At 38.0% G+C, this 13,031-nt stretch overlaps 1 protein-coding gene across 10 annotated transcripts in view; it reads left to right on the top strand.

Moving 5' to 3' along the window:
* The window catches only part of GRM7 (glutamate metabotropic receptor 7), an 822,860-nt gene that overhangs the window by 540,097 nt on the left and 269,732 nt on the right, over window positions 1-13,031 (top strand). For all 10 annotated transcript variants that reach the window (XR_013994860.1, XR_013994861.1, XR_013994862.1 and 7 more), the window contains exons 6-7: window positions 3,714-3,914; window positions 11,036-11,175. Coding sequence is in view for 7 of the 10 variants with exons in the window: in XM_081071753.1 (XP_080927879.1) it covers window positions 3,714-3,914; window positions 11,036-11,175 (341 nt within the window). In the remaining 3 variants the exon portion in view is untranslated. The remainder of the gene's footprint in view (window positions 1-3,713; window positions 3,915-11,035; window positions 11,176-13,031) is intronic.

The following is a 13,031-nucleotide window of genomic DNA, read 5'->3' on the forward strand; positions in this document are numbered from 1 at the left end:
CGTTTCATAGCATATATTAGAATGGTCATAATGCCTCAGGATTGCCTTTTGTGAGTACTATAAAAACTAAGAGAAATTTGTAAAGTAGCAGGTTATAAAATGAATATTAGAAAATGAATTGCCTTATAAAATAAGTACAGTAAAACTTTAATGTAAGAATCTAGATGGGTTCACTATAAAGTTCTTTCAACCTTGCACCATACTTAAAATTGTTCATCATAGTTTAAAAATAATAAAACAACCACAACAAAACAAGGAATAGCTTTTGTGTATACAACCAAAACCCAGTTGGAAGATGCATAGCAAAAAATACCATATTTATAATAGCAAAAATAAATGATATGCCTCAGCTAATTTTCCAAGAAACACTAAATCCTGTGTCAGAAAAAATTTTAAATGCTATTAAAGGAAGCAACACTAGCCTTGAACAAATGGAAAGACACAGATAGGAAGACTCACTGTCATAAAGATTTCTGTTCTAGCTAAGTTCATTGTTAACACAGCATAAACCCAATACCTATACCATTTATTTTCTCGAGGTAGAGAAATGTTTAATAAAATTAGATTACATAAACAAAAATTTTGAAAAAAAGAAGAACAATTATGGTAGAATAAGGGCTAACTCTACTAGTTACTAAAATATATCATAAAGTTTTTATAAGTGAAACTACAGTTTTGGTACATGAGTAGACACACCAATCAATGAAATAGATTTTTAAAATCCAGTAATAGTCCTAATTACATATGAAAATTTAGTATATAATAAAGGAAGCACTTCAAATCAGTGAGAGAAGATAAATGTTTATATGTTATGATAACTGACTAGTTATATGAAAAAATAAATTTTTAATTGATTCCTCATACTGCATGCTACCAGAAGAAAACATGGATGGGATCTTCTGTACTCTGAGAATGGGCGCATTTTTTCCAACCATAATTGAAAATTCAGAAGCAATAAGAAAAATACCCTGATTTTGATTTTTTAGAAAAACATTTTTTTAACTTAATGTAATTTTATTTAGAAAATAAATACCTAAATAAAGTAAAACAAAATAACAAACTAGGAAAAATACTTGCAGCTTAATCTCAAGGAGTTAATATGTTTAACTAATAGAAAACTTTTAAAAATAGAGAAAAAAATGACCAACAACTTTTTATAACAATTGGCTCAATTATAAACTGTTTGCAGAAAAAGAAATACAATGGCTGTTTAACCATATGCAAAGATATTCACCCTCCCCTAAAATAAGCAAAATGCAAATAAAAATGCACTGGTAGCATTTTTCACACATCTGATTGAAGAAAATCCAAGTTTGACATTATACTCTGGTAGTAAGGCTCTGGGGAAATGAACACTCTCATCCTTTGCTGGTGAGAAAGCAAAATGGTTCAAATCCATTAAAGGGAAATTTGCTAATATTTAGCGAAAATACATGGGTTTCCAGCTTAACAAAGCAATCCCACTTCTCAGAATCTATCGCCAAAATACTCAGACAAAAACCTATCAGCACATATTTGTACAGGGCTGTTCATTACACTCTTTAGACTGATAGACGTGATTGTTATTCTGAAAATGTTACCTGCATATTATGGAATAAGGTGAATGAAAACAATCGTAATGGTGTCATTAGGAAACAGGATTTTGCTCATGGAAGGAAGGAGGTAGAAGTGTACGAGTGTTGAGGTTAGAAAAAACCCTATAGTCCTGAATTTGAATAGGAAATAGCAGTATGAATTCATGATGAATTTTATCTTAAAGAAAAATCCCACTTTCCACTTGCTGAAAGGAAGGCCTAGAGCGAGTGATAATCAGTGAGTGTAAGGTTGATTAGTATTTAAATGAGATACATATAAAACAAAGAAGTGTCTGCTGTATGAGATATTAATGTGTGCTCTGAAGAGGAAAAATACAAATTCAAGTAAATTTGGAAAATTCTTAATTGTTTTTCTCGGAGATTATACTTTCTATTATATTAAATGCTCTGAAAAAGCCTCTCAGTAAAGAAATCTAAAAATATCTCAGTGGCTATAAGGAACTCTTGGTTTTTGCAGGGGAAGGGATTTGGGCTGTAGAATTCCTGTTTCTTCATTACACAAGTGTGCCATAGAAAACAATTTGGGAAGTATTGCTGTGAAAGTGAAATGCAGTCTGTGGATAATTATTTGTCATAGAGGGACATGAGGTCTAAACAGAGTTCCTGGAATTAAAGGAATGCATAATTTAATACAAATATTGTTCAGAATCTGCTAGACATTAAATGTTATGTTCAGTGTTGGGAATATAAGAAAAATATAAGAAAAAAGGGAAAGAAAAAGTCTATGATGCCAACTGTTAGAGCATTAAAACAGAGTGCTTTTGTTAATTCTATGATAGAGTTGAAATGTTTTATAAACATATTTAATTGTGATTGAAGGGCCAAGTGTAGGCTATGATTGGGTTGTGTCATGAAGAGAAAATTAAATTATGGGCAAAAGCAAGAAAGAAGGGCATTTCTGGCAAAGTAAAGAGGATGAGCTAAGATAATTTAACATTAGTTTATTACATATTCAGGAAAAGGTAGCCATATCCATCTGGAACAAAAATAACAACAACAACAGCAACAACAAAAATGTCGGGAAATGGTGGGGTGGGGCCCATGGAATGAAAAGGATGTGAGCTTTGGGCCTGATAAACCTGAGTTGTCATTGCTCTACCTGTAAATGACCATAGAAAGATGATTTAATCTCTGTAAGGCTCAGCTTTCCCATCAGATTAATGAAGATAAATAATATTTAGTTCACAAAGTGAAGATAAAAAAAAATAATGTATGCAAAGCTTTCAACACAGTGGGGAGCACTTAATCAATGTCAGCTCTTACTCTTCCTAGGCAGATGGGGGCAACGTGATGAACATCCTCAGTTGTCAGGGGAAAGGGTTTGGATTTTGTTTTGTGGGCCATGGAGAACCACTGAAGGATCCGGACAGAGCATGGAGATGAGGTGATTTGCTCTGTAGTAGGAAAGATGAACACACAAGAATGAAGAGATGAAAGGAGATACGTAGCATCGCATCCTGACAGCAGATGAGATGTGCATGAATGGGACATTGGTAGTATGACAAAAACTGCTCAGTGTTTCAGAGGTAGAGTTAATAGAACGTGGCCATTCTTTAGGCATGGGTACCTGAGAGTGGGGAGTGCGAGACAGGAAAGAATGAAAGATGACACCAGTTATTCTAGCCTCAGTATCTGTGTCGCCAGTATCACCAGGAACTGAGACAGGCAACACAGGAGTGGAGTAGATGTACAGAAGGTAAGGAGTTCTGTGTGGAGTTTCTGCTGTCTTCTATCATTTTCCTTCTGGCCTCTCACCTTTCTACAGTAAGTGACCTTTGGAGATCTGAATGTGACAGCCCCGTTTGTAATCCCAGCACTCCCTCAATTCTAGAAGACCACTATGCTTTGAATAGTGTGTGGGCTTATGACAAAGGTGTCATTGTGATCCTTGGCGTTCTGCTTCTAATGTTTGTCTACTAGTAGACAGGTGAGTGTGATGGGCTCCAAAGTCCGATACCAAACACTACCTAACATGAAATTCACGTGTGGACATGTGGCGGCTTGCACTATTGCAGTCCTCAAAACGTTGTTTGCTTTAGTCACAGTTGAAAGTAAATGCAAATTTAGGCTTTCTACTCAACCCTGATCTTTGTGTGTGTTTCCTGTTTTTATGTGCAGGACAGGAGAGAATAGGAAAAGATTCCAACTATGAGCAGGAGGGGAAAGTTCAGTTCGTGATCGACGCTGTCTACGCTATGGCTCACGCCCTGCATCACATGAACAAGGACCTCTGTGCTGACTACCGGGGGGTCTGTCCAGAGATGGAGCAAGCTGGGGGCAGGAAGTTGTTGAAGTACATCCGCAATGTTAATTTCAATGGTGAGTCTCCTCTGCACATCCGTGCTTTGAGGGATCCTGTGTTGGCTTTCTGTTTTATAAGTTACGTATTGGATGATTATTTGCTCTTGCGTATGTGTCAAAACCTGGTTGATTAGATAATTTCAAATGATTGGATTAATATATAAGTGAGTAGTGAGTGAATGAATGAATGAATATTTCGAGGTTATGGTTTGTCCTTCTTTTCTTAAATAGAAATATTTTTGTATAAAGTCAAATTCTTCCTCAGTGAATATAAATTCAGATCTGTGAATAAAAAAGATCTGTTATTGTACGCTATCTATGTTGTTATCTTTGTCTTCAGTCTTATAGTATTTAGTTAAATGTCTTCCAAAATTACTTACATTCATTTTTTTTTTCTCCTTCACCGTCTTCAGTGTGGTTGTTTTTAATTTGTTACTGTCTATATTGAATTTTGTGTTATACCATGTAGTGGTTAATTTTATGAGTCACCTTGACTGAACAAAGGATGTTCAGAGAGCTGGTAAATGGTATTTCTGGGTGTGTCTGTGCAGGTGTTTCTGGAAGAGATTAGCATTTGATTTGGTGAACTGAATAAAGCAAAGGGTTTCTCCCACTGTAGGTGGGCACCATTCAATCTCTTGGGGGCCTGAATAGAGCCAAAAGGCAGAAGAAGGGTGAATTCCCTCTCCCTCTGCTTGAGCTGAGACATCCATCTTTTCTCCTGCCCTCAGGCATGAGTGCTCCTAGTTCTCAGAATCTCAAACACAGGCGGGGACTTAAGATATCCTGGGAAAATTACAACATCACCTCCAAGTTCTTATTGCCAAAAATACATAACCTCAATCTAATCATAAGGAAACACAAGACAAATTCAAACTGACGGACACTACACAATGTCTAGCTAGTACATACTCTTCCAAAGTATCCATGTCGTGAGAAAGAGATGGAAGGATCATTCCAGACTGGAAGAGACTGAGGAGACATTGCTATTAATTGCAGTGTGGGGATACTAATTGATCCTATACCAGAAAAAGGATGTTAGTGAGACAATAGAGAATTTTTAATAAAATTTGCAGGTGAGTTTTAAATAGTATTATATCAATATTATTTTCCTGGTTTAGATAATTATATTATTGTTAAAGAAAACTGTCTTGCTTTTCTGCTTATAAATAACAATCCATTTAAACCCACAACATTATATCAATCTTCCAGGAGAAATCTAGTATTTGGATGATAAGGAACCACTCCCAATTTGGGGATCAAAAATTTTCTAGATCAAATGGAGACAAAAATGACTATGTTTGAAACCAGAGATGTAGTTTAACTACAAATGATATTTTTGTAGTGTTTTCCTGATCTTACAAATCTCCTAAAATAGACAATGAATTTTCCCAGAAACAAACACATGTATATTTCATTACTTATCAAACACATATGCTGGGGTCAGTTTCTGGATATGCATGACCATTCTAACATGTGACAAAAACATCGGTTCGAGAATGTTCTTGGTGACTCTTTTCTCATTCATCTTCAGGATAATGCTTGTGGACTCATTTTGTCAAAATGGTCTTTTCATTGATGTGTCAGAGTTTCTGAGCTTCTGACTAGACCCAGGATATATGTTTATCAAATGGCTACTGTCTACCAGAAATTGTGCTAAGTACCTTTGTTGGCTTATTTAATATCCAAAACACCAACATGGTTTAGACACTATTATTTTTCCTTCTTTTAAAGATAGGGAAAGTGATTCACAGAGAATTAAGAATCATGATATCCAAAGCCACACATCTAGGCAGTGATGCTGCTCCACTTGGTACCTCGAGCACCTAACTCCATGGTCTGTTCTATTTAAGCGTCTGGGAGGAATGATCTTAGAGAGAAGGCTCTGTGGGAGTTCACAGGCAGTGCCAGATGTTTCTCTCATCACTGTAGTCATACTCTGTGGTCAACATAATCTCCTTTTCTCTGAGGATATTTTTCCTGCCTCGTAGGCAGCCAGGAGACTTCTGGCACCTAGGACACTGTGACAGTCATTGGTGGTGGGTCTCAACCATTTTCTAAATCCATGCTAGATTTAATTAGTGGGTTCTCTGTCATGTTTTAAGTGAGCAACCATTAGAGTGAAAAGAAGCTTGACATTTTTCACTCATGCAATTTCATGATTTTTACATGAAAAAATGAAATACTAGAGAGGAGAAGACATTTGTCCAAGACTTCACAGCCAGCAAATGACAGAGACAGAATAAGAAACCAAGTCTTTAATTAGTCCATTGTGAAAAATTTAGCCTTTTGTTAGCACGTTTTAAGAGGATTTGGGATTTTTATTTTGTCTCAATAAACTTAATTGTTCTCTTCTGTTACTTTAGCACAACATTTTCTGTGCCCCTAGGAGTTTTGCCCCAGACCCATAGAGTACAATTTAATAACTCTGACCTTCACATTTACCAAAGCATCAATTTAGGAAACGATAATAGAATGCCCTGAAAGTATTGCTACCGCTTCACCAAGTACTTAACCTCCTCTTATGCGCCAAGAGAAAAGATGGCTGATTTTGTCTTCATCACTTCTAGCTGTTTTAATTTATCCCAAATTAATGCAATGCCCTGAGTTTAATTTGATTTTGCTATTTCTATGTTAGTTCATCTAACCAGATGTCAATGCTTGTTGATGTAAATTTAACAAATTTGTTGTCTTGGATACAAAATCTTAGAGAATTGCCATGTAATGAAGTCTTTAATCTGAGGTGTGTCTGTACCTAGATTTATAAGTTTCCAGAAGACTGGGTTAGGGTGTATTTTGTCAAGATGGCACCTATCATGCGCTCTTTGTGAAACATGAACTTAGTTTTCGTTCAAGAGGTGAAATCTACGTCCCCTCTCCTTGAATCTGGTGAGCCTGTGACTAATGTGGAAGTAACACTATGTGACTTCTAAGACATATAATTTAATAGGGCATCTGCCTCGTTCTCTGGGGACATCTGTATTGCGAACACAGATAACCATGTTGAGAGGAAGCCAAGAAGCCAAAAGACAGGCCACATGTGGGTGTTCTGACTGTAACCCCAGCTGAGGTCCCAGCTGACAGCTGGCATCCACCATCAGGCTCGTGGGTTACAAGCTGCCCCAGCTGACATGAGTGGCCCAGAGAGGTGCTGCCCAGAGCCCTGTCCAAATTGCAAAATACAGGTTGTCAATGGAGCATGAAGGTTTAGCATGATTTGTTGAGCAACACTGGATGACTGGCACACAAAGCTGTGCAGCATTTTTGGAATCTATGCGTGGGTGTTAAAATGAGAAGGGAAAACTTGTAAATGCATTCATGCAGAGGACTGTTTTGTCATCTGAGCAACCTAGACCCTATATGCTACTCTGTCCAGGAAGAAAGAACTTTCATTCAGATACTCTCATGTAGTAGAGAAGATTTCACATTCGGGTCCATCCTGTCATCCATCCTCTCAGCATCCCGTCTTGTCAAGTGGACCTGTCTCCTTTACCTTAGTGCATCTGCATTCTGGTTTTGACACCTGTAGACATTTCTCCAGGTGATCACTTCTTCTTTGATAACTTCTTTCCTTTCTCTAGACTTCTTTGATTGTTGTTTTTTTTTAATATAGACTTCATTGAACACAGTCCCTTTTTCTCTTTCAAGAAATTCAGGGAAAATGTTAAAAAGGAGTCATGGAAAATAAAAGGAAATAATAAGCCAGTTGCTTTATAAAATCCATCAAAAGGTCAAAGCCACACAATGTGCTATTACAAGTTATCATTTCGATAAAGTATTCAGCTCTCTTGTCTTAATTTTTTTAAGCATGAACTTTAATAGGAATGGAAAGGGCATGACAAGAGTCATTTCTCCTAACAAAGATTGTAAGTAGGGAGAATGATTAGAGGATGTGTCCCATTCTGATGACTATTTAGCTGTTCAGCTTGAGCTCTGTTGGAGCCCCAGAACTCCAATATCCTTCTCTTCTCTCAAAGACTGAAAAGCTGAAGTCATATTACTTAATGACTAGAAGCTGAAGAACTACAGCAAAACCCAACGTGAGTCCTAGTACCCAAAATGAAAGAAAAGAATATCTGAACATTAATGCCTTCCTACAAAATGATAGGATTATTTTCTTGCTAATAACATGTAAAATACAGATTTTGTTTGTTCTCATATACTTGGAAGGCTCACTAAAAGTCGAAAGCCAATACTAAAAACCTTTTTCTTTTCTTTTCTTTTTTTATTTTATTTATTTTTGCTTATTCTCTCTCCCTGTACTGGAAAATCTCATATGAATTCCTATACACAGAGGGCTTCAGAGATCCTTATTGTGATAAAGCAGGTGCCTTTGTGGGCTACTGGGATAGCACCTGGGTACAACACAGAAGAAACACATTGAAATGGTGCACAGATTCAGCCACTGACTCAAGCTGGTGAGGAGACCAAAGCTCCATTGCTCATGATCAGTGCCCGATCTCAGAATGGGCTCTAGCCTGCTGTTTGAAAAATAAAAAAATGTTTACACTGATAGAAAAATGTAAATTAGATGCCAGTTAGGAGAGACAATTTTGGTGCATCAGAAAAAACATTAATCTGGATATCTGAAGGCATGAGTTCTGGTCCTGGGATATCAGCAAATAAAACAATGATAAAAATTAAAAAAAACATAAAAATCATTAACATCTATTGAGCATTTATTATGTAAAAGCAATGGGACTGAGCACACATATATGTGTGTGCTTAATAAATACATAATTATATTTAGTCTTTACTGACCTCTGAGAAAGGTATCATTAGTGCAAACAGATGTAGAGGACATTGAATAATTTAATAGAGGTCATCCATATACTAAATGACAGGCCTGGAATTTAAACCTGTTCTAGGGGATTCCAAAGCCAGTTACTCAACACTATTCTAGTTTAATTAACTGAGTGACTCTCAGGCAAGTGATTTCCCCTCTCTAAATCTAAGTACTATACGGTAAAATTAGAAAGTCAATGTTCTCTGTCTTCCAGCTCTGTATTAGTTCCCTACTGCTACCATAAAAAATACCATAAATTTAATAGCTTGAACAATACAAATTTATTGTCTTATAGCTCTGTAGTTTGGAAGGAAGTCTGACAGATCCCACTGGTCTTTTCTTAAAGTGAAGGCAGGGTTGTTTCCTTCTGGAGCCTCTGGGGAAGAATTCCTTGCCTTTTCTAGCTTCGGAAGGCCACCTCTTTGGCTCATGACCCCTTCCTCACATCACTCCAACCTCTTTTTTTCATTATTACATGTCCTTCCTGCTTTGACTCCTGGTGCCTCTCACGTTTAAGGACCATTATGAGTCTATTTGACCCACCCAGATTATCCAGAAAGATTTCCCCCATGTCATAATCTTTAACTCAACACAAATTCTCTTTTGCCGTATGTGGTAACATTCACAGGTAGTGGAGATTAATTAGGACATGGACATATTTGGGAGCCATTATTCAGCTTACCACAAGCTCTATTTTTGGTTTTTCTTTTTTAATACCAGAAGGGTCATAAAATCTTGTTCCTGACCATTAGAGGATGGTGTGGAATACTTTAGCTACTCCTGTATTATGCCTATAATATTGGACCCCTTTTCCAGTAGAGGTAACTTTTAGCACAGGATTGCAATTTTGTATCCCTCTTGTGACCAATATATTGTCCTCTTGTTGGACCCTTTTTCTAACTTCTTTCTTGTGTTGAGTGGTCACTTGAGTGGGGTCACTTCCACCATCATGCCTGCATCTTTAGAGTTGGCATCTGTTTTTACTGTATTAAGCATGCTCTCTTCTTCCAGTTAACCTGCCTTTGTTTTTCATTCATCCATATCATTCGTGTAGATGCCACAATGGCCCAAATTCTGCAGAAGCTAATGACTTTGCTAACCAAATGCAGAGCTCCCTCACAATCAGTCTTAAACTTATCATCAGAATTCGCAAAAGAGCTTCATTACCTAAGACTTCACCCTGCCTCTACTTCTCTCCCCAAAATAGCAAAATGAACTTCTGTTCTCAGTGATTCGGGTTCAGTTTGTAAACTATCTGTATCTTCTCGTAAAAGACAGAAAAAAGAGCATTGTGTGTGTGTGTGTGTGTGTGTGTGTGTGTGTTTTCTTTTTACAAGGTATGTTAATCCATTATCAACCTAAAGGCAGAATAGTCACACACCCTGAGACATTAATGTCTGTCCTGTTTCCAAGGGAGCCAAGGGAGAGAAATAATACTCAGTTACCAAATTTTTGGAGATTCCTTTGAAACTGTTCCTGAAACTAACCAAAATGCATGAGTTTCATTCTCTGTATGTGGTTTGCCAATTGATTCATATGGTTAATAATAAGGGACTTTTCACTCATACCTCACTTTCAAAGGATCTCTCTCTCTCTCTCTCTCTCTCTCTCTCTCTCTCTCTCTCTCTCTAACATACTCTCAATAAATTTATTAGCCTTTTTAAATTGACTTCAATGTCTAATTATGCCCAAATAATTGCTTCCTTACTTTCCTCTTAAGATGGACATTTTAAAGAAGTAACATCCAAATGAGAGATTGAGAAACCAATATTTATTTAACACCTGCCAGGCACACTGCTAAGTATTGTAGCATGGTTATCATATAAAGTAATTTAGAAATAATTCGCCAGAAATATCTGCAAATGAAATCAGTATCCAAGTACCTTTTAAATAAACTTTTTTCTTGTTTGCTTAATGTTTTTTTTAAACGTCTGACATGCCCTTTTTTAAGTTTATTTATTTGTTGATTTATTATTTTATAAATGGTTCTTTACTGAGCACAATTTAGATGGGTAGAAACTAAAATAATGAGAATAAACCTAAGGTTGTCTCTGGAAAATCACACATTTAATTTTTATTCCTCACAATTAAAATATTAGAATAAATTATGAAATATGGAGAAGGAGAACTGTTCAAAAGGGAAGAATTGCAGCTCCTCTAAGTGGTAGCATCCATAGGCCACAGTGATGACCTTCCCATGAATTTCGGGGCCATTCGGGGGGACCTATAAAACAATGGGTTTATGTACTAGCTGCCTTACTCATCAGCAGATCTCCAGACCATCACCAGTGGCACAAGAGATCGAAGGAATCTTGCTTTACTCTAAAATCTGTCATTTCCTTATCTTCCTTAGGTAGCGCTGGCACCCCAGTAATGTTCAACAAGAATGGGGACGCACCTGGGCGTTATGACATCTTTCAGTACCAGACCACAAACACCACGAGCCCTGGTTACCGTCTGATTGGACAGTGGACAGATGAACTTCAGCTCAACGTGAGTTCTGCTGGTTTGTCTTCCTTTGCCTGTGTGGTAAATGAACAGGCTTTCAATTGGCTGGTTTGGCAAATGTGTTTGTTAGTAAGTTGGTGGGCATGCACGAGTGAACGTGCACCTTGTTACAGGCATCAGCAGGGACTGATAATCAGTAACAGAATAGTGATAGTGGTGATGTTGATTATGATGATAGGAAATGGGCGTTGAGTTTATGCCAGACGTTCTCTTGGTCTCCTTTAATCTGAGGCTTGGACTGCTTAACTAACATGTTACCGGCTGATAAGACTTGAATACGTTCACAAGGTCCCTCCCTTGGTGAGACCTCCCTTCCTCCCTTCTTTCTTCCCTCCCTTCCTTAGTGGGTGGTTTCTTTTTTCTTTTCTTTTTTTTCTTTGAATGCATTTTAGAGTCCGTTTGTTTTACATTGAGATTCTCTGAGTAACTGCAGCTTTAGCCATTTCCAAAACCTTTCCTCCTTTCTGTGAAATGGGACATTGAGTAAACAGCCCATTCCTCATTCTAAGTTATGTTAAAGTCCGCCTGGCAGATGCCATTAGGAGCTCATCTGTAACACAAGAGTTTCTGCAGCAGGTCTCTCATATTGAGTTTGGGGAAGATGTGCACCAGGGGCAGGGCACATTGGGTAGGGCTTCCCAGATCCACAAATATAACTTGAAATCATAGGATAAAGAAAGTAGTCAAATGCTGTTAACTTTATGTAAATTACTGCATGAAGTACAAGTTCCTGCCAGCAAAACTCTGGACTCTTCAGGGTGAAGGAGTTGAGATGGGATGGGATTGATTGTGGGCTTTAGACTGAGTCATGTGATTCTAAGAATGTTCAGGGAAGCAGGGGCCCGTTTTGAGTTGGATCCTCGCAGGAAGTAGCGATAGTTTGATGATTGTGCGACTTCTTGACTTTTCTCTAGGAGATGGGGGGATGAAACTAGGCAAAGGTCATCACTAACAAAGAAACTACAGGTCCTTATGTGAGCTGGAGAAGGGAAATTTTAGTTATTTGTTGTGGTTACTCAGTAGCCTTGTTACTGTTTAGCTTCAGGCTAGTCATGGAGTGGCCTCATCTGATTACCATTTATATTCTGCTGAAGTTTATATTCTGTTTGGAATGTGCCTGCTTAGCTGTGAGCTGACAGCTGTAAGGCCATTAGGTTTTCCTTTCCTAATGTTTTAAGCTGAACATTCAATAGTGTGCTTCTAATAATACTTTCAATGCCCTATTTGGAATTATTGTTTGTTTTAAGTGGATGTACCAATCTTCCCAGGGAGTGAAGATCATGGGCTGGCGTACCTCCATGCTGGCTGAGCTCAGCACAGCTGGACCCCAGCTTACTGTGCATGCCCTGCTCTTCCTTCCCTCCTGGGAGGGAGCTTAACTAGGCCAGGCACCAGCCTGGTGGCTGGGGACCTGAGCCTGAGAAACGGGATGGAGGGGACAGAAGTCATACAAGGGCAGGTTCTGCAGGGCCTCTGCTGAGATGTGTTGGATGGAGTGACACTTCAAAAGTTTCTGCAGCAGGTCCCTCCCTGTGGCACTGAGCTTGGGGATGACGTTCACCAGGGGCATTGTTCCTGGGTCCATTGGGTAGGGCTTCCCAGCTCCATAACTTGAATTCATAGTATATAGAAACACATGATTTTCTGTTGTCCAGCAGGGTCCTGAATTACTCTGTGTTCTCCAGAGAAACAATAGATAGATGGATGGATGGATGGATGGATGGATGGATGGATGGATGGATGGATAGATAGATAGATAGATAGATAGATAGATAGATAGATAGATAGATATAAGGAATTGGCTCACACAGTTAGGAAGCTGAGAAGTCCCAAGATGTGCA

Source organism: Rhinolophus hipposideros (assembly GCF_964194185.1).
Source record: "Rhinolophus hipposideros genome assembly, chromosome: 14".
NCBI lineage: Eukaryota > Metazoa > Chordata > Mammalia > Chiroptera > Rhinolophidae > Rhinolophus > Rhinolophus hipposideros.